Below are 21,081 nucleotides of genomic sequence, written 5' to 3' on the forward strand. Positions count from 1 at the left end.
ACAGTCCTGATGGCATGGCCCTGCCATAGCCCTTCCAGCTGACATCTTAGAAAGAATAATTTGCTGTTCCATTTTCCCATAATACATAGCCTAAAATACCATGTGGGAAGAATATACTGTATGTCAACAGGGCACAAACTGGAGCAAAGCAGAGATTGTCATGACATGGTGGAGGGACACAGAGCGGGATAGGGAACTACAGGGTGGGGTCACTGTTCTGTGGGTGTGGCTTTGGCCATAGTGGTTTTGACAGTAGTCATCAGAGGAGCAGCCAGCCAGCCTCTGACCAACACTGGGCAAAGAGCGAGAGGCAACACAGGCGAAACGCCTAATGGTAAGTGAGGACATCGTTTTTTTGTTGTTGTTTTGAATTAAATTGAAAACTACAGGATTTGATTTAATGTAGAAATGGGATGGAATTTCTTTTTCCATATTTTATTGCAATTTTCAAATATGATCTAAAATAGTGAGTTCTGCAATGACAGATTGGTTGATAAAATAGTAAACCGTACATCTCTGAATGTATGTCTGTGAAGTATCAGTGATTTGATAAAGTCCTATACTTTTAAGTGGTGTCTGTTCTGATCTGGTATCCCTTCCTAAGCACAACCCAAGGATGCAATCCACAGTGGTCACCGTTGTTGACGTGGATCGTAAAACCAGCTGCACCAGCACCAACCATGACACCCAGGACACTGAAGTAACGACCCCACTGAACCATGTCCCTGACGGGGTCACCCTGGGCACTAACTTCCCCTGCTGGTACTACACCAGGCCCATCCTGGCCATCCTTATCGGCGGAGTGCTGTTCGGCTTGGGCACGGCCCTCTCCCTGCTCTACTTTACCCAGGTGGGGAACGTGCCCTACCTGCTGGGTCCTATGTTCCTTTCTGTGGGGCTCATGTTCCTGGTCACGGGGCTGGTGTGGGTGCCCATGGTGAAAGACTAGAGCACAAGGCTCTGACCAAGGTCAATGGCAAGGCGCTTCAGGTGCACGAACAGCACTGAAGAGCCATGGACTCTTCAAGCTAAAACTATGTTGTTCTGTTTTGTACTGTAGAGTAGGTCAACTGTGTTAGTGGGGTTTTCTCCCAACATAATTCTGAAAAGCACACTTTCTAAAAGATGTATAAATGTGTGAGGAGGCAGGTGTAACATATCATAGATGTATTTTTATTTAACCTTTATTTATGCAGGTTAGTCTTATTCATATAGATTCCATTTTGCAAGAGAGACCTCTGTGAAATGCACTGTTTATCTTCTGTATGTAGCTGTCCTCTATCTAGGCCCTAATACAAATATGGGATTGAATGACCTCGTCCTGTAAAAGTGCACATCATGTGATTGCTCTGTTGGAGGGTTTTAACATGATCGAAACATGGCCCTGCTGCTGCGGCCCAGGCTACCCCATGTTTCTGTCTGATTGTGATCTGTAATAGTTGTTTTTCCTCCATAAACCGCTGTTGTAGTGGATTGCTAAATCCTTTAGAAACAGGATTACAGAGTCCGAAAATTCTACCGGACATTATTATAGCTGATTGTTGAAGTCATTATGGACACTGAGTGGTAGTGGGTGCACCCTCGCTCTGTCCCTCAATACTGCTGCTGGATTAAATAATATAACCTTTTATGTTTCTGGGTCAAAAAGGATGTGTCCATCTGGTCAAAAGCAAAACATTTTTTAAAGGAGGTGGGGCCAGTGGGATTTGAATTCGGTCTAAGTTAGCCAAAATGTTTACATTTTTACCTAAACTTGAGATGTTAGTTTTACTTTGCATTGTGCATTTGTTCATTCAATCATTCATGTAGGCTACTCTGATTCCATTAATATCCAACATTGTGAGAGCAGCAAGTCTTCAGATACCCTTTATCTTCTTTCTAAATGTGTAATTTTATTTATGAACATAATGCAGCAATTGTGTAATGAATAATAAATTAGATTTGATAGACTAGTCTCATTTTCAATGTACAGTAATAAATTGTATGGGGGCACATGTTTTTCTGTACAAAAGACCACAAGGTGGCAATAGACCTACATGCCATTACTTAGCAGTCAGGTGAGAGGTTGGGTGTATCACATTATACTGAGGCTGCAGACAGGCAGTCCAAATCAGATATTTTTTTCCACTAATTGGCCAATCAGATCAGCTCTGGAAAAGATCTGTGAAAAGATCTGATGGTATTGGACAAACAGTAATTAGTGGAAAAAAGATCAGAATATGGCTGCCTGTGTAAACACAGCCTTAGAGGCTTTTGTCTGTCATTACTGTTTTAATTTATAGAAAAAATCTGGATGTGAATAGATTTCTGCCATTCTTCTTGTGGAAATGAGGGTGAGAAACACGGAATGAGTCAAATGTTGTCCAGAATGTCATTCCACAGGTGAAAGGAATATCATGATGCTTGTGAACAGACATTAGTGTGCCATGTTTGGCGTCTCTCTGCATATTGGACTGATGACCGATATCTAGAAAATCAGAACTATCATGGCTCCTTTCTACAATGCATGTCACACATGTCCTACCTCCTTTACAGTATTAATATGGCTGGTGTCGTGCCAGTATCCCGTCTACCCAGCACCCCCCCGACCTCACCTGTCTAAGGCTACCACGCCCCACCTCTGTGCTGTGCCCTGTGCTGTGACACAGGAAAACCTGAATAGGGCGAGCTTCCTCACCTGTCTCACCTTACCTGTTCAAACAAACGGCTCCGTTTGAAACTCTACCCCAACCGAATTCCACCAGGAAACCAACTGCAAATGATAGTTAGAAAATAAAAAGTGGTCTAAACAAAGTATTTGTTAGGCCTCTATCTCCAAGCCAATTTAGAGGCATGGAGCCGACGTACCGCGGTCTAGGGCGCTGTTCCTGCGCCTTTTGGTTGGCAGTGTCCTTCGACATATTCGGGCTGCTCGTTCTTTTGATCGGTGTTTTTGCGGACATGTTCTTCTATGACTTTTTAATCTACGCCGGGGCCATTATCATCTTCCTCAGCCTCGTCTGGTGGGTGTTCTGGTACACGGGCAACATCGAGGTCCCCCCGGAGGAGCTGGAAGATGACGTCGGGCTCTTGAAGAAGGAGCGGGGCATCGCAGGTGCGGTGAGGCGGTTATCCAGCCGTCTCTCCAACAGTGTCAGGAACTCTCTGCGGAGGAATGGAGGCCCCCCCCGCGGGGTCGCGAGAAGGGCAGGGACCGGGCTGTCTACGACGCACATGAGGGATGCCCAACAGCAACCGAAGCCCCCGCCTGTCGTATTGGCGATGGGGCCGCTTGATGAGGACATGCACACGGTGTCTGCATCCGTGGACACTGACATACCTGTCCCTCACACAGCTACAGAGACCTCGGCCATATGATGCGCAGAAGGTTAGCCTATTATTTCCAATCGGTCATTAAGCCATTTAGGCTATAGCCTAGGGATACATTTTGTTATTGGACAGGCCTAATTTTCATTAAACATGTGCATAGATTATAGGTTTTATAGGCCAACTTCATTCTAGGCTATTGTTTTTGCTTGATAATAGCCCACAACTTTGATCCACAATTCAGTAGGCTATAATGTTCCTTATAATAAAATGACAATGTGTTTCAGTGAATGAGGAAAGAAACTGTGTGATCTAATGGAAACAGACTTCCTTTATCTTTCTGTTAACCATTAACGCCATTGAATGGCAGTGCACGCCTAAAGACAAGCCCTGTTCAAACAATACAACTGTTTCTGAGAGGGCGAAATAGATCTGCTGCTACATGAAACAAAGAAACGTAGGTTGACCAGGAATTGTCTATCTTAGGAGTTAGGACACATTTTTGACATCGATCTAAACTGATGTAAGCTACTGTATGACTGTATGTTGCAACTATGACATCATGAGGTGACCATATATTTTGTCCAACAGTAGTTAGAGGCTTGGCAGCACTGAACCCCATAAGGCTATTTCACGTGTCCATCTCACAATGTTTACAAGTGCATTTCGTTTTTAATATTGTCCTATGGGCTTTTTTCTTAACATTTCATTTTTAAAATCAAATTGTGCTCCTCAGTGAGGACTTTTTGTTTGTTTTATGTTAATTTTGTGAATAATTTGTGAATACTTTGTGGATAATCGATGCAATACTTTGATAATACAGAGATTTTTTTCTAGCAAATATGTCAGACTTAAGTGCTACTGAGAAGGTGTTTGTTGTGAACTTGACCTCGCACCTGTATTCTACATCCCCGTCCACAGTGGTGATAAGCAATATAGCACATTAACAACCTTTGTACCCTATGGATTTCCCTACCTTTATTTATACAGACATTACTTTTGTATGTCCATATGGCTGCCTCATCATGCTTTATGATTCCCAAGGTGAAAACAAAACATTTTACCTGTTTTGTATTTCCAACTGACAATTCTCAGATTTTTGCCAAACACAATACCTACACATTGACTAGAGTAACATGAGTGTTACTGTGTGGAATGACAACACTGATTATCTACGATAGGCTAGCTTAAACCTTGACGCCTTGTTACTCCACACAAAGTATGGGAGCGGTGTACTGTATTATGTTTTTTTTTGCTTCAGTCAGGGTCCTTCTATCACATTGACAGTGATTATATGAGGAACTGCAAAAAAAAAATGTAATGGCTGAGGGGTACTACAGATGTAGGATCTTAATTTGATCACCCGGTTGCAGGAGAACTTTCCTGGTTTAAAAAGGCTTCTGAAGTTTGTAATTTCCACTTTGAAATGTCAAACTTGTCCATTAATTATAATCCACATAACAATTCACATTTCTTGTTGCTGCAGGATTATTTTCCTGCTGTAGCAAACTGGCTCAAATTAAGATCCTACATCTGTAGGCTTCCCTGCCAAATTTCAGGTGGCTGAAATTTTGGACATTTTACATATACTATACATACATTCTATCATGTATGAAGAAATAATCACACAGATCTCAAATCATTAGTCACCAAACAAATTATCAATCACAAACAAACGCTTTGTCAGTCAGCAACAGTGGCGACCTGTCATTCAGGGCAGGTGGTGCTTTTGAGCCCCATATATTTAGCCAAAACAAAAGCAGTTTTTTTGGAGGGGGGTTGCCTATTTTGGTATTAATACGTGTCACATATCAGTTTGCAAACATTGTAAAAAAAAATAACATAATAATCATTGAGTTAATAAAGCTGCATACAAACATGGTCTATTTTTTTGCTCTCTTGATTAAGGCAGCTCCAAAATGCAGGTTTTTCAGCCTAGCTCAGTGGTTTCTGTGGTGGTGGGGCAGCCAGCGGAAAATACGGAGCGTAGGGGTTGGCAGTGTTCTCTAGTTTCGCCTTAATTTGCTCAGTGTTCTGTCACTCATGGGGACACTACGTCACCGCCAACTCTAAGCCCCTTGGGCGCTGCCATAGAGTTACATTAGAAGTGCCCATCCAAGAAGGCTCAAGGTCATTGGGGCGGCAGGGTAGCCTAGTGGTTAGAGCGTTGGACTACCGAAAGATTGCAGGTTCAAATCCCCGAGCTGACAGGGTACAAATCTGTCGTTCTGCCCCTGAACAGGCAGTTAACCCACTGTTCCTAGATAAAATGTCAAATCACGTTATATCTACAGTAGCTTTGAATGGACTGATCATGTCAACATCATACTTTCAAAATCTTAGCTAGCAGTCATCATCATGAATCAAGTCGACAATCTACAGGGAAATCATTTTTAATCCTTGTCATATGAAGATAAATAATAGATAAAAATGTATCAGTACTCATCGGCCATTGGACATAAACACTACACATCAAGTTGGAAATTGCAAATTCAACAATGGTTTGGAAGGAATCAGTGGCTAACTGCAAGCATTGGGAAGCAATCACTAGCCTGCTATTCAGTGGAGTGGCTGTGTGGTCCCAAGTCTGGGTTTAAGGTTCTATTTTCCAAGCTTAAAATGATAAACATTCAGCATTGGCCATGCTGTCAATCCAGCATGATTTCTGCTGCACTCAAAACAACTGTTAACTCGGAACTGAGAAATCTGACTTCAGTGAGTTAAAGACAACTGGAAACTCGGGGGGGAAAAAACAACCCCGACTGGGAAAATCCGTTTTGAGCGGTCATCCAACGCAGAATTGTAAGTTGGGAACTCAGGCCTCTTTCTAGAGCTACAACCTGAAGATCCCTGACTTCATGATGATTCAACCTTGTTTTTTTCTGAGTTCCCAGTTGTCTTGAGAGCACCATAGATCCAGAGAATGCCAGATTTTGATGACAAAATTTGCCCACAAATGACTGCCGCGCCACCTTCCTGTTCAAGTGAGCACAGCACAACAAGGTGAGTCCAAAAATGTCTTGTATGCTGCTGCATAAATGATGTAATATGACAGGGAGATATGTATACTGTAGCTAAGAAAGTAATACTAAGTGTATGTTGTGCAGTAAGCCTCACCCTAATAATTTGGTCCATTTTCCCCTCTTAATTTCGCCTACTGTTCTGACTTGGTGGTACACTTGTAGCCTATAATCTGTTTTAGAGAAATGTAATCATCGAATATTGGAAGAGCTTTCATTGTCTGCTTATATGCCCCTTTATTTATCCTATGGTTCTGACTTGTTGTACAGGGAAAACACTGTAAGAACGGCCCATGTTCTGAATTCTGTCGCTGCACATTTCAATAGTGCTCAACAAATAGTTACATTGACTACGTCCGTCCTAGCTCGCTTATTAATGTCTTAATCGAAATTACGGATTGCCTCTTATCCGCTTGTCGTCCCCTTATGCCATAGTTTGTACATCTCAATTGTCAGTAGAAACCACATTTGTTTAAGCAAGTCAGCCATATCAGCTATGTTTTTTTAAAAGGCAGTAAATGAGGCTGAATGAAATGTTTAGCTGCCTGACAAGGCTCAGCTGATAGCCAGGTGTAGCAGTGGTAAGGTGTTGGGACTGCTGTTGGGACAGCTTTATGTAGGTCCTAACAGTTTGTGGGCTCAAGAAGAGGAAATGGGTTCAACAAGAGGCAATTATGCTCAGCTTTGGTATGGAATTCCCCTTCCTGTAACTATATCTGGCCTGCCAGCCATGTACATACCGTACATATAGTGCCTTCGGAAAGTATTCAGACCCCTTGACCTTTTCCCCATTTTGTTACGTTACAGCCTTATTCTAAAATGGATTAAATAGATTTTTTCCCTCAATATCTCATAATGACAAAGCAAAAACAGGTTTTTAGAAATTGTTGCACATTTATATATATATATTTTTTATATTACATTTACATAAGTATTCAGACCCTTTACTCAGTACTTTGTTGAAGCACCTTTGGCAGCGATTACAGCTTGAGTCTTCTGTATTTGGGGGAGTTTCTCCCATTCTTCTCTGCAGATCCTCTCAAGCTCTGTCAGGTTGGATGGGGAGCGTCGCTGCATAGCTATTTTCAGGTCTCTCCAGAGATGTTAGATCGGGTTCAAGTCTGGGCTCTGGCTGGGCCACTCAAGGACATTCAGAGACTTGTCCCGAAGCCACTCCTGCGTTGTCTTGGCTGTGTGGTTAGGGTCGTTGTCCTGTTGGAAGGTAAACCTTCGCCCCAGTCTGAGGTCCTGAGTGCTCTGGAGCAGGTTTTCATCAAGGATCTCTCTGTGCTTTGCTCCGTTCATCTTTCCCTCGATCCTGACTAGTCTCCCAGTTCCTGCCGCTGAAAAACATTCCCACAGCATGATGCTGCCACCACCATGCTTCACCGTGGGGATGGTGCCAGGTTTCATCCAGATGTTACGCTTGGCATTCAGGCCAAAGTGTTCAATCTTGGTTTCATCAGACAAAACAATCTTGTTTCTCATGGTCTGAGAGTCTTTTGCTGCCTTTTGGCAAACTCCAAGCAGGCTGTCATGTGCCTTTTACTGAGAAGTGGCTTCCGTCTGGCTATTCTACCATAAAGTCCTGATTAGTGGAGTGCTGCAGAGATGGTTGTCCTTCTGGAAGATTTTCCCATCTCCACAGAGGCACTCTGGAGCTCTGTCAGAGTAACCATTGGGTTCTTGGTCACCTCCCTGACCAAGGCCCTTCTCCTCCAATTGCTCAGTTTGGCCAGGCAGCCAGCTCTAGGAAGAGTCTTGGAGGTTCCAAACTTCTTCCATTTAAGAATGATGGAGGTTGTAAAAACATCTCAAATTGTAAAAACATCTCAATGATGATCAATGGAAACAGAATGCACCTGAGCTCAATTTCGAGTCTCATAGCAAAGGGTCTGAATACTTATGTAAATAAGGTATTTCAGTTTTTTATTTGTAATACATTTGCAAACATTTCTGAAAACTATTTAATCCATTTTAGAATAAGGCTGTAACGTAACAAAACGTGGAAAAAGTCAAGGGTTTTGTATACTTTCCTAATGCACTGTACAGCTGCAATATCAGTGGCTTCAGTTTCTGCAAACCCTGTCTGGAGGAGTTCTGGGAGCAGCATGGCTCTGAAAAAGGTCCTTCCCACTTACAAAAAAAATAAAATACTACACTACACACTGTAGTATCCCTTGATCATGTGTAGGATTTAGCATATCATTTTCTAGTATTCTGTAGAATACTGTAGTAAATACTACAGAAATGTCAGCTGAAATACTACAGTCCACAAAAAAGACTACAATTTTTAAACTATAGTAAATACTACAGTATTTCATTTGTATAGACCCTGCACATTCCCCTCTCCCATATCCCAATATGTGGAACCCGTAAGTGAAAAGCCTACATGTCAAGTATAGACTTTCTATCTATCCTTTTGTTATGGAAAATGTGCTCTTTTAGTGTTCCTCAAGGAGAAGCCTCCACTTCTATGTCAAAGATAATAAAACAAAAACACTTTTGCACTACTATCACACCCTGATCTGTTTCACCTCTCCTTGTGCTTGTCTCCACCCCCCTCCAGGTGTCGCCCATTTTCCCCATTATCCCGTGTGTATTTACAGTGCCTTGCGAAAGTATTCGGCCCCCTTGAACTTTTCGACCTTTTGCCACATTTCAGGCTTCAAACATCAAGATATAAAACTGTATTTTTTTGTGAAGAATCAACAACAAGTGGGACACAATTATGAAGTGGAACGAAATTTATTGGATATTTCAAACTTTTTTAACAAATAGAAAACTGAAAAATTGGCCGTGCAAAATTATTCAGCCCCCTTAAGTTAATACTTTGTAGCGCCACCTTTTGCTGCGATTACAGCTATAAGTCGCTTGGGGTATGTCTCTATCAGTTTTGCACATCGAGAGACTGACATTTTTGCCCATTCCTCTTTGCAAAACAGCTCGAGCTCAGTGAGGTTGGATGGAGAGCGTTTGTGAACAGCAGTTTTCAGTTCTTTCCACAGATTCTCGATTGGATTCAGATCTGGACTTTGACTTGGCCATTCTAACACCTGGATATGTTTATTTGTGAACCATTCCATTGTAGATTTTGCTTTAGGTTTTGGATCATTGTCTTGTTGGAAGACAAATCTCCGTCCCAGTCTCAGGTCTTTTGCAGACTCCATCAGGTTTTCTTCCAGAATGGTCCTGTATTTGGCTCCATCCATCTTCCCATCAATTTTAACCATCTTCCCTGCCCCTGCTGAAGAAAAGCAGGCCCAAACCATGATGCTGCCACCACCATGTTTGACAGTGGGGATGGTGTGTTCAGGGTGATGAGCTGTGTTGCTTTTACGCCAAACATAACATTTTGCATTGTTGCCAAAAAGTTTGATTTTGGTTTCATCTGACCAGAGCACCTTCTTCCACATGTTTGGTGTGTCTCCCAGGTGGCTAGTGGCAAACTTTAAACAAAACTTTTTATGGATATCTTTAAGAAATGGCTTTCTTCTTGTCACTCTTCCATAAAGGCCAGATTTGTGCAGTATACAAATGATTGTTGTCCTATGGACAGAGTCTCCCACCTCAGCTGTAGATCTCTGCAGTTCATCCAGAGTGATCATGGGCCTCTTGGCTGCATCTCTGATCAGTCTTCTCCTTGTATGAGCTGGAAGTTTAGAGGGACGGCCGGGTCTTCGTAGATTTGCAGTGGTCTGATACTCCTTCCATTTCAATATTATCGCTTGCACAGTGCTCCTTGGGATGTTTAAAGCTTGGGAAATCTTTTTGTATCCAAATCCGGCTTTAAACTTCTCCACAACAGTATCTCGGACCTGCCTGGTGTGTTCCTTGTTCTTCATGATGCTCTCTGCGCTTTAAACGGACCTCTGAGACTATCACAGAGCAGGTGCATTTATACGGAGACTTGATTACACACAGGTGGATTCTATTTATCATCATTAGTCATTTAGGTCAACATTGGATCATTTAGAGATCCTCACTGAACTTCTGGAGAGAGTTTGCTGCACTGAAAGTAAAGGGGCTGAATAATTTTGCACGCCCAATTTTTCTGTTTTTTATTTGTTAAAAAAGTTTGAAATATCCAATAAATTTCGTTCCATTTCATGATTGTGTCCCACTTGTTGTTGATTCTTCACAAAAAATTACAGTTTTATATCTTTATGTTTGAAGCCTGAAATGTGGCAAAAGGTCGAAAAGTTCAAGGGGGCCGAATACTTTCGCAAGGCACTGTATACCTGTGTTTTCTGTCTGTCTGTGCCAGTTCGTCTTGTTTGCCGAGTCATCCAGCGGTTTTCTCCTAGAGCCGTTTCCCCCCCCCCCCCGTCTCTGTTTTTCTCCCCAGTCTCTGTTTTTCTCATCCTCCTGGTTCTGACCCTTGTCTGTCCTGACGCTGAGCCTGCCTGCTTGATCATTCTGCCTGCCCCTGAACTCGAGCCTGCCTGCCTCCCTGTACCGTTTTGGACTCTGACCTGGTTAGGAACTCTTGCCTGTCCCCGACCTGCCTTTTGCCTACCCCTTGGACTATAAAAGATATCAGAGCTCAAACCATCTGCCTCCTGTGCCTGCATCTGGGTCTCGCCTTGTGTCGTTATAACTACAGTGAATAATATAGTATATACTCTTTTTTTACTACAGTATTTATACTATAATAAACTGTAAATACTACATTAATGTCTGCAAAAACTGTGACTGTGTGTAGGTTTGTCTGTGTGTGTGTGTGTGTGTGTGTGTGTGAGAGAGAGATATAGAGATATGGATAGAGAGGGGGAGAGAGAGATGGAGAGAGAGAATCAGTATCTGGGAATCAGTACCTGGGAATCAGAAGGGACGTGCATGCTACTCTTCAGAGGGGTCATCTTATGTAAAATTGTTCTCAGTTGATTTATACTTTTCTGTGAAGTGATAATGTTCTGTTCATGTGTAGATAAAACATTTTTTTGCACAAATGACCTGTTCACTTGTGGATTCCCCCTTCTCCCATTCAATGCCACATTCAATAACACTGTATTTACAAATATTTGGAGAAAAATGTGTCTGAGGGGCGAAACCTTACAGGCCATAGGTTCAGGTCACTGTAACCATATCTGAGGCAACTGCAGCCTGTTATAGACACATGCATGCAGTAAAGAGCCGTACATTCAACTCCAGCTCTGAGGTAGAATGGAGGCTAAACTCTCCAGGAACACGTGTTCTCCTGCTGTGCTGTATGTAGTGAGGTCTTCACTGTCCCATTGGACCTCAGCTGCCAGACCTGTGGCTGTAGCTTCTGCATACCCTGTCTGGGTGAGTTCTGGGAGCAGCAGGACTCTGAAGTATGTGCATCATCAAAAGACCTCCTCAGAAACCTCCACAGAGAAAGTGTGAGGAACATTGGATCAAACTGTCACTCTTCTGTGTCACGGACTTGCAGCCTATCTTTTCTGAGTGTCCTCTAACAGGGCAGTATGTGGACCACAGGGTGTACCCCATTAAAGAGGCTCTGGAGGACTGCAAGGTATGCTTAATAGAGTAGTTTGTTATGGTCTGTTTCACAGATGTCTGCATAACCTTAAAGAATAAGTTCAGTATTTTACAACTTAATGTTAGATGGTTCCTTAACCTGAAAGTAGTACATGGGCTTAGAGAAACCACAATCTATGGTGCAAACTTGAGCCACCGCTAGATGGGACTGATAGGGGCAACTGTGCAATATTCTACATTTCAAAGTCAAATCAACTGAAATTAACTCCATGACTTAATTTGATGTTACTTTAAGGTGATTTGGTCAAAAAACTTTTGAAAATTATGCTGTTGTCCCAATCATTCTATTGAATTTTAGCTAGCGGTGGCTAATCTCAGCTGAAGTTTGTAGTGACTGTTTAATGAAACCCGAACCATGGACTATAGTTTCTCCTGGCTAATAGACTACTTTCAGGGTTAGGAACCATCTAACATTAAGTTGTAAAATAGCCTAAAGATAAGGCTATTTATGTCTCATGCATGATTTAGCCAAGATTTTGAGTACCTTAAAAGTTTGGGCAGTAACACCCAGTTTTTAACCTCAGCCCCCATTCCTCCTTGGGTCAGTGTGAAGTCGGTCACTCATGTCAGTCTCTTCAGTCAGCTATATTGTAGGGTGGGATGAACCACCATATGTGGGCTCAGTTGATTGGCTCTTTCATTGGATGGTTGTGTGTGTGTGTGTGTGGGTGTATGTGTCAGTAGTACCTGGTAATCAGAAGCGTCCCAGTGTCGGCGCTGGTGTACATTTGCATAGTAGCTGGAGTCCATCATTGAAGAGTCTCTGTACTTACTTCATGCTGCTCATCAGAGGGGTCATTCTGTCAGGGAAATTGATCTCAGTTGATTTTTTTGTTGTACTTTTAACCGCTTTTTCTCCCCAATTTTTGTGATATACAATTGGTAGTTACAGTCTTGTCCCATCGCTGCAACTCTCGTACGGACTTGGGAGAGGCGAAGGTCGAAAGCCACGCGTCCTCTGAAACACGACCCTGCCAAGCCGCACTGCTTCTTGACACACTGCTTGCTTAACCTGGAAGCCAGCCACACCAATGTGCCAGAGGAAACACCGTGCAGCTGGCGACAAGGTGTCGCTAGAGCATGATGGGACAAGGACATCCCGGCCGGCCAAACCCTTCCCTAACCCGGATGATGCTGGGTCAATTGTGCACCCCCTCATGGGTCTCCCGGTCGTGGCCGGCTACGACACAGCCTGGGATCAAACCCAGGTCTGTAGTGATGCCTTAGACCGCTGCGCCACTCTGGAGGCCCTCAGTTGATTTTGAAATTTTGTCTGAGGTGATAATATTCTTCTCAAAAGGTAGTTCATTATAATCACAAATTATAATAATTTTCCAGTTCAGGTTCTCTCACAATTTACAGTGGCTAGCGAAAGTATTCACCCCCCTTGGCATTTTTCCTATTTTGTTGCCTTACAACCTGGAATTAAAATATATTTTTTGGAGGTTTGAATCATTTGATTTACACAGCATGCCTACCACTTTGAAGATGCAAAATATATTTTCTTGTGAAACAAACAAGAAAAAAGCCCCAAAAAACTGAAAACTTGAGCATGCATAACTATTCACCCCCCCCCCCCCCCCTAAAGTCAATACTTTGTATAGCCATCTTTTGCAGCAATTACAGCTGCAAGTCTCTTGGGGTAGGTCTCTATAAGCTTGGCACATCAAGCAACTGGGATTTTTGCCAATTCCTCAAGGCAAAACTGTTCCAGCGCCTTCAAGTTGGATGGGTTCCGCTGGTCTACAGCAATCTTTAAGTCATGCCACAGATTCTCAATTGGATTGAGGTCTGGGCGTTGACTAGGCCATTCCAAGACATTTAAATGTTTCCCCATAAACCACTCGAGTGTTGCTTTAGCAGTATGCTTAGGATCATTGTCCTGCTGGAAGGTGAACCTCCTTCCCAGTCTCAAATCTCTGGAAGACAGAAACAGGTTTCCCTCAAGAATTTCCCCGTATTTAGTGCCAGCCATCATTCCTTCAATTCTGACCAATTTCCCAGTCCCTGCCGATGGAAAAACATCCCCACAGCATGATGCTGCCACCACCATGCTTCACTTTGGGGATGGTTTTCTCAGGGTGATGAGAGCTGTTGGGTTTGAGCCAGACAGAGTGTTTTCCTTGATGGCCAAAAAGCTCAATTTTAGTCTAATCTGACTAGAGTAGCTTCTTCCATATGTTTGGGGAGTCTCCCACATGCCCTTTGGCGAACACCAAATTTGTTGTGGTGCCATATTCTTTCCATAAAAAAAAAAAAATGATTTAGTGGTTCTCCGTGGGATGTTCAAAGCTTCTGATATTTTTTTATAACCCAACCCTGATCTGTACTTCACAACTTTGTCCCTGACCTGTTTGGAGCGCTCCTTGGTCTTCATGGTGCCACTTGCTTGGTGGTGCCCCTTGCTTAGTGGTGTTGCAGACTCTGGGGCCTGTCATAACAGGTATGTATATATACACAGATCATGTGACACTTAGATTGCACACAGGTGGACTTTATTTAACTAATTATGTGACTTCTGAAGGTAATTGGTTGCTTCCAGATCTTATTTAGGGACTTCATAGCAAAGGGGGTGAATACATATGCACGCACCACTTTTCTGTTTTTACATTTTTTAAAACAAGTAATTTTTTTCATTTCACTTCACCAATTTGGACTATTTTGTGTATGTCCATTACATGAAATCCAAATAAAAATAAATTTAATTGACAGTTTGTAATGCAACAAAATAGGAAAAACGCCAAGGGGGATGAATACTTTTGCAAGGCACTGTAGATATTCACTTGGGCTGAATATTAAGTTCACACTTGATTTACAAAGCTTGGAGTAAAATAAATGTCAGAGGGGCGAAGGCTCACAGGCCAGCGTAACCATATCTGAGCCACTGCGGCCTATTATAGATGCATACCGGAGTCCAGCTCTAGCTCTGTGGGAGAATGGAGGCCAAAGCTTCCACTCTCCTGGAGGATGATGATCTCTCCTGTGCTGTATGTAGAAAGGTCTTCTCTGTTCCTGTGGTTCTCTGCTGTCATACTGTAGCTGTAGTTTCTGCCATCTCTGTCTGGATGAGTTCTGGGAGGAGCAGGGTTCTGAAATATGTCGTCTGTGCATTATCGACTACCCTGGAGGTCCTCGGAGAACATGTGAGGAACACAGGGACAAACTGAAGATCTTCTGTGTCACAGACCTACAGCCTATTTGTGATTATCATTGGTCAGTTGACCATAAGGATCACAAAGTGTACCCAATAGCTGAGGCAGTGGTGGACTGCAAGGTAAGCCGCGACAGCAAATCTATTTAGTGTTTAAATCTATTCCCAGTGCAGGAGTTGATCCTTGTGAGCTAACTCCCACTACCCAAACTATTAGGTTACTATAATAATAGTTTCGGCAACCAGAATGCACATTCAGCTAAATGCCACTAAACTTTAATGACTTCGTCCCCAATAAATAGTCCCTAAGTGTGCCCAAAAGTGTTGCTGTTTTGATGTTCCTCTTATAAAATCCATGATTCTGATTTGAATAAGACCGTCAGGCACCAGAAAGCTGGACAGAACAACAAAATGAATACATTAAAGGGATAGTTTGCTTTTTTTAAAGTTTGGCTTATTTTCAACTTTCCTAGGGTGTTTTTGTTTCCACCAAACCGTTTTTAAATGAGCTTGCTGGTTATTTAGTAAAATCCAGAAACAACAACACCCTAGGTTGAAAATGAGCAAAACTTTTTAAAAAGCAAACTATCCTTTTAAGACATTATAGGTCTTAGAAATTATACCTGTAGGCTTTGGATAAAGTGTTACCAACAAATGCAGGTTAGTAATTTACAGTGACTTAAATTGACTTATTTAGGACAAAATAAAAAATAAAGTAAATTATGGCCCGTTTGTACAACAATTTAGTATTTTAAGACATCTTGGACCCTGGGCTGTTTTTAGGACAGGGATTTGTCAAATGTTAGACCCAGCACTTAGTCAAGGCTAAGGAAAACTTTGCAGGGGTCAGTGGAGGTGTATTTTCTTACCCTCCTCCCTCCCACCTAATACATTCTCGCCATCTATTAATACTCACCGTCTTCCCATCTTTTCTTGGTTATTGTGTTTCTTCCCAGACATCCCAGACGGACCGTATCAGTCTTATGGAATACGCTGGCCTCACCAGTCTTGTGACTTATTAAATGATCAAATGATTATTGCATCACCCTCATCAAAATGTTATTGGCTGTATAAGACAGACCCCCTTGCATCATCACTCTGACGTGCCAATCTCCCCCCTTTCCAACAACACTGATCTCAGAACACTGCGTCAATGAAATGGGACTATCACTCGCTCTCTGGTCTTCCTTCAAAGATATCTGGTGGATAGCTGTGATTTATCATGCAGTGGGAGGTGTTTATTTGCATATCCACTACTCAAGCCGATGGAAGCCCTATGGACATATTCATTTCCTTTAAGCATTAAAGTTTAACTGAGGTAGACCCCAGAGAACCCCAGCAACAGCGGTGGGAGGAGCATAGTAACCTTATCTGACCCTGCTGCTGCTCCAGCCCTGTTTTAAAAACCTGACAGGCAGAATGACGTCCAGGCACCGCCAAGACAATCTCTCCTGCCCCGTCTGTGGAATTATCTTCAACCAGCCCGTTGTGCTCTCCTGCAGACACAGGTTCTGTAAAACATGCCTTCAAGACAGCTGGAGTACCCAGGATGGTGAGGACGACTGCCACTTCTGCCCTCTATGCTGGAGACGTTCCTCCATGAATGAGATTGTGGTAAACACCATTCTGGAGAAGACCTGCGAGTCCTTCAGGAAGGAGATGAGCAGCAGGAATAACCCTATAGTGTGTAAGGAACACGGAGAGACACTATCACTCTTCTGTCTGGACGATCTGCAGCCCATCTGTGTTGCGTGCCAGACATCGGTGGTACATAAGGGGCACAGGCTCTACCCCATTGGGGAAGGTGCACACGACTGTAAGGTAGGCGAGCACAACCTTGGTTGTCTTCACCGTGCCGTCAGTGTCACTGTCACTGAATGTGTCTCTCATCAGCCATACCCTCGCTCTTAACTTTGCTTGTCAGAGGGAAACTAACTTTCATCTGTACGTTCAGTCTCATCTAACCTCCGGCTGCCATCCTTTACCGCCCGCATTGTCAAATAACTTGCCCAAAACTTTCACAAGTTGCTAAACCAGCAGCACTTCTTTCATCATGAAAAGGAATATATTACTTTTAATTTTTTTGTTTGGCAGTTTTGTTTTGTAAAAACGTGCGTGTTATAGAAACCATCTTTGACACAGTGGGATGGTTAACAGGGGGGTTTGGAAAAGTTGATCATTCTATTAATAGATTCATATGTTGGGTTGGTCGATGCTTGGGCCCCTGGGAGGAATGAAACCAGATCCCAGGTCTCTCAAGTGTACCCCTCTACATTCCCCTCCTCCCCTGGCCCACCAGCTGTCTTTGACCCTGTTTTAGGAACAAGAACCATTTTAATGTTAGACTTTAATACTCAAAGACAACATCAACAGAGCATGGATCATGAGCTTCAGTGTGCCTCAATGCAGAAAACTCAATGTCCAAACTTTCTACATTGCTCTGGCACGTTGACTTTCTGAATCTGTGTGTAGTCTTTTGTTTCATCATCGTCTCCACCCTCTCTGTCCCTCAGTCACATATTAATGTTGCCGTGGCATTAGCTAGGTCCAGCTATCAATTGATCTGGATCTTTCAGTCAAGGAGGTATTGGGAACTTTTACACATGCAGCTGAATGCTGTGATTGGGCTGCGATGCAGCGGTACCTGACAGATGAAACCAACACATTGTGCTGTTGACAGCCTGGCTTATGGCCAGCCTGACCCTGTAGTATGTGTTAAAGTGTAAATATCTTGCCATTACATTCCAGGAGGAACTCAAGACTGCATTGACCCCATTGAAGGAGAAGCTGCAGCTGTTCAAGAAGGCTATGGTCGTCTGTGATCAAACGGCAGAGCACATCAAGGTGGGATATTGTATTTCTAGCACTTTAGAAAGATTTTGATGGTGTCCTATCTGGATCAATACATCTTCTAATGCTGATGGAACACATCATCAGTAATGTAACCTGGGTTCATTGAGTGTTCCAGGTATTTCATGTCTAAACATGTCTAATTCCAGAACCAGGTTGAGCATACTGAAAGGCAGATAAAGGATGAGTTTGAAACCATTCGCCAGTTCCTGAGAGATGAGGAGGCAGCCAGATTGAATGTTCTGAAGGCAGAGGAGGATCAAAAGAGTCTGCTTCTAAAGGAGAAGATTGAGGAGATGTCCAACGAACTGACGTCCCTCTCAAACACCATCAGAACTGTAGAGCAAGAGATGAGGTCTCAGGACATCCCATTCTTACAGGTATACACAGTATGAAGTTAAACCCTACTTACAGTACAAAGGGAATTCCCATAGCAAAATAAAGACTAAAATATAGAAACATAACATGCATGTGGAATATTGTAGCTGTCCATCTAAAAGTGATACATTTACTTGCTTTTCAGAACTACAAGGATATCATCAAGAGGTAAGTAGAGTCAGGAATAGCCATTCGTTTGACCCATGGGTTGATGTCATGAGCTAACAGAGGCAAAATACAAAAATAGACAGAGATCCATACTGCCTCACTATCATGTGCCCATAATATACTAATGAAAACAGTCATCTAGCTAGTGAATGTGGCAGACACATCTAAGGCTGTGTGTTTCCAGATTCAATTATTATCTTAACTTAGGCCAAGAATCAATCAGATCGATCTTTAACCAGCGATAGCCGACACCTGCATTGCTGATGGTTTGGCGGTATCGGTGGTGTAACTGTGTTGGAGCTGTCAGAATGGTGAGCAGATGCTCTTGATCATAGTCACAAAGCCACACCCCTCCCACTCACGTTGAAAGTTTAAAATGAGAAAGTTTAGGCAATATAGAAATAATGACCCTCAAATAGAAAATCATAAAACTAAATAATAAGGATTTGTATCAGCCTAATTGAGGTGTAGATTACATCTCAAACTCCAGTATTCGAAATTGTAAACAAGGCGACTCTGTGCAGACAATAGCAATGTCCACTTTAGGTGTAATGCCGGGAGCCGCTTGTGTATTTGACAGCTCTAACACAGTTCCACCTCCGATATCGCCAAAACAACCGCTATGCGGATGTCGGCTTAAGCATAACTGATTGAAAAGAGCCTTTAAAGGTAGACTCAGCGATATGACGCAGGTGCACAAAGTAAACAGCATACAACAACTAAGAGCGTTGAAGCGCGAGGCTAAACTTCTTAGCTGTTTTGGTCCCTACCACGCTTTAACAGCATGAAGGGAACCCATGCACACATAGATACCGTGTATGACTGTGTGAAAGTCTTGCATCTCGCTCATCGCAATATCTGCGGTGCTGCTCGTGGCAATGTAATTTCACAGAGTCTACCTTTAATAAAAACAGATCATCATGTTAAAATGAACTTTACTTTGACACAAAATAGCAATAAATATGATACAATCCATCATACATCAATTTCATGGTAAAAGAAGATATATTTTCGCTGGTATAATAGACAGGATATGACTCATCACTGAATGTCGTCATTCCAGAACCTGGCATATGCCGCTGGATCCAAAGATGATTCCTGGAACTCTGATTGATGTGGCAAAGCACCTGGGTTCTGTAAAGTTCAACATCTGGGACAAGATGAAGAGCATCATTCAATATAGTGAGTATTAATGAAATATGAGTCAGTAGAAGTGACTGTACTGTTTCCTCACTGGAAATAAAGTTATTCTATATATTTCACTTAATCTCAGTTCTGCCCTTTCTATCATCTCTGTCTTCCATTTGAGGCTCATCTCTTCTCCTCTCTCCCCAGCTCCTGTGACTCTGGACCCCAACACAGCCGCTAGCTGCTTCATCCTGTCTGAGGATCTGACCGTGGTCCAGTGCTGCTCCCAGGTCTTCAAGCTCCCAAACAACCCCGAGAGGTTTGACATCAGCGCTGAGTTACTGGGCTCTGAGGGGTTCTGCTCTGGCCGCCACAGCTGGGAGGTAGATGTAAAGGCTAACACGTACTGGGTGGTAGGCGTGGCCAGCGAGTCCATCAACAGGAAGGGCAAGCACGTGCTGACGCCAGCCGAGGGCTTCTGGACTATACGCTTCCGCAACGGCGAGCACAAGGCGTGCATGGCACCGTGGGCACCCTTGACCATGATGAGGAAGGAGCCCCAGGTCATCAGGGTGGTGTTGGACATGGACAGGGGCAAGGTGACCTTCTTTGACCCCCGGGAGAGGACACCCCTCTATACGTTTACAGACCTCATCTCACCCCGGGTGTTTCCTTACTTCTGCACGGCCTGTAAGGAACACCCACTGAGACTGCTGCCCGTCCGGCTGTCTGCTGCTGTGGAGCTCTAGAGGGCTCCATGGGGGTTCATCACTAACAAGCAGTGGAGGCTCAGTTACTTACAGATAGATCCAGTTGAGTTTACTACCTAGTCCTAGATGATGAAGGCTGATCACTTGGAAGGGACAGTCTGGAATAAAGCATGTAATGGTCTTATGTTTGTGAGTATTATGTGTCTACAGATGATATACACTGAGTATACCAAATATTTGGAACAACTTCCTAATATTGAGTTGCACCCCTTTTGTCCTCAGAACAGCCTCAATTCGTTAGGGCATGGACTCTACAAGGTGTAGAAAGCATTCCACAGGGATGCTGGCTCATGTTGACTCCAATGCTTCCCAGTTGTGTCATGTTGGCTGGATATCCTTTGGGTGATGGATCATTCTTGATATACACAGGAAACTGTTGAGCATGAAACACCCAGCAGCATTGCAGTTCTAAACACACTCAAACCGGTGCCACTGGTACCTACTACCATACCCCATTTGTCTTGCCCATTCACTCTCTGAATAGCACATATACACAATTGTCTCAAGGCATAAAAGTATTTCTTTAACCCGTCTGTCCCCTTCATCTACACTGATTGAAGTGGATTTAACAAGTGATATAAATAAGGCATCATAGCTTTCACCTGGTTAAGCTTTGTCATGGAAACAATAAGTGTTCCTATTGTTTTGGACAGTCAGTGTACATGTTGACTTGAGAAGTAGCAAGTCCTGAAATCGGTAGACCTGAAACTAGTTAGCAGCCCTAAAAAGGTACAAGTTTGTCCTAGCATGCCAGAGCCCTTATAACTCTGTTCTGAATCACAAA

General features: G+C 43.1%; 3 protein-coding genes across 4 annotated transcripts; all 3 read left to right on the forward strand.

Annotated features, from left to right (window-relative positions):
* Positions 1-266: 266 nt before the first annotated feature.
* On the forward strand, positions 267-1,947 carry LOC106606776 (phosphoinositide-interacting protein-like). The gene is made up of 2 exons (XM_014203133.2): positions 267-334; positions 605-1,947. The coding sequence occupies exons 1-2, from the start codon at positions 332-334 to the stop codon at positions 947-949; spliced, it is 348 nt and encodes a 115-aa protein (XP_014058608.1). The 5' UTR covers positions 267-331; the 3' UTR covers positions 950-1,947.
* Positions 1,948-2,468: 521 nt separating this feature from the next.
* On the forward strand, positions 2,469-5,183 carry LOC106606777 (transmembrane protein 238). The gene has a single exon (XM_045720050.1). The coding sequence runs from the start codon at positions 2,833-2,835 to the stop codon at positions 3,355-3,357; it is 525 nt and encodes a 174-aa protein (XP_045576006.1). The 5' UTR covers positions 2,469-2,832; the 3' UTR covers positions 3,358-5,183.
* A 6,286-nt stretch (positions 5,184-11,469) lies between these two features.
* Positions 11,470-20,421, forward strand: LOC106606773 (zinc-binding protein A33). 2 transcript variants are annotated; one of them, XM_045720051.1, is made up of 6 exons: positions 11,470-11,826; positions 17,752-17,847; positions 18,003-18,233; positions 18,377-18,399; positions 19,463-19,581; positions 19,735-20,421. In XM_045720051.1, the coding sequence occupies exons 1-6, from the start codon at positions 11,647-11,649 to the stop codon at positions 20,274-20,276; spliced, it is 1,191 nt and encodes a 396-aa protein (XP_045576007.1). In that variant the 5' UTR covers positions 11,470-11,646; the 3' UTR covers positions 20,277-20,421. The 2 variants fall into 2 exon arrangements, with proteins under 2 accessions (XP_045576007.1, XP_014058606.1); XM_014203131.2 differs by lacking the exon at positions 11,470-11,826 and adding an exon at positions 15,980-16,824.
* Positions 20,422-21,081: the final 660 nt, after the last annotated feature.

This window comes from Salmo salar, chromosome ssa06 (assembly GCF_905237065.1).
Source record: "Salmo salar chromosome ssa06, Ssal_v3.1, whole genome shotgun sequence".
Lineage (NCBI taxonomy): Eukaryota > Metazoa > Chordata > Actinopteri > Salmoniformes > Salmonidae > Salmo > Salmo salar.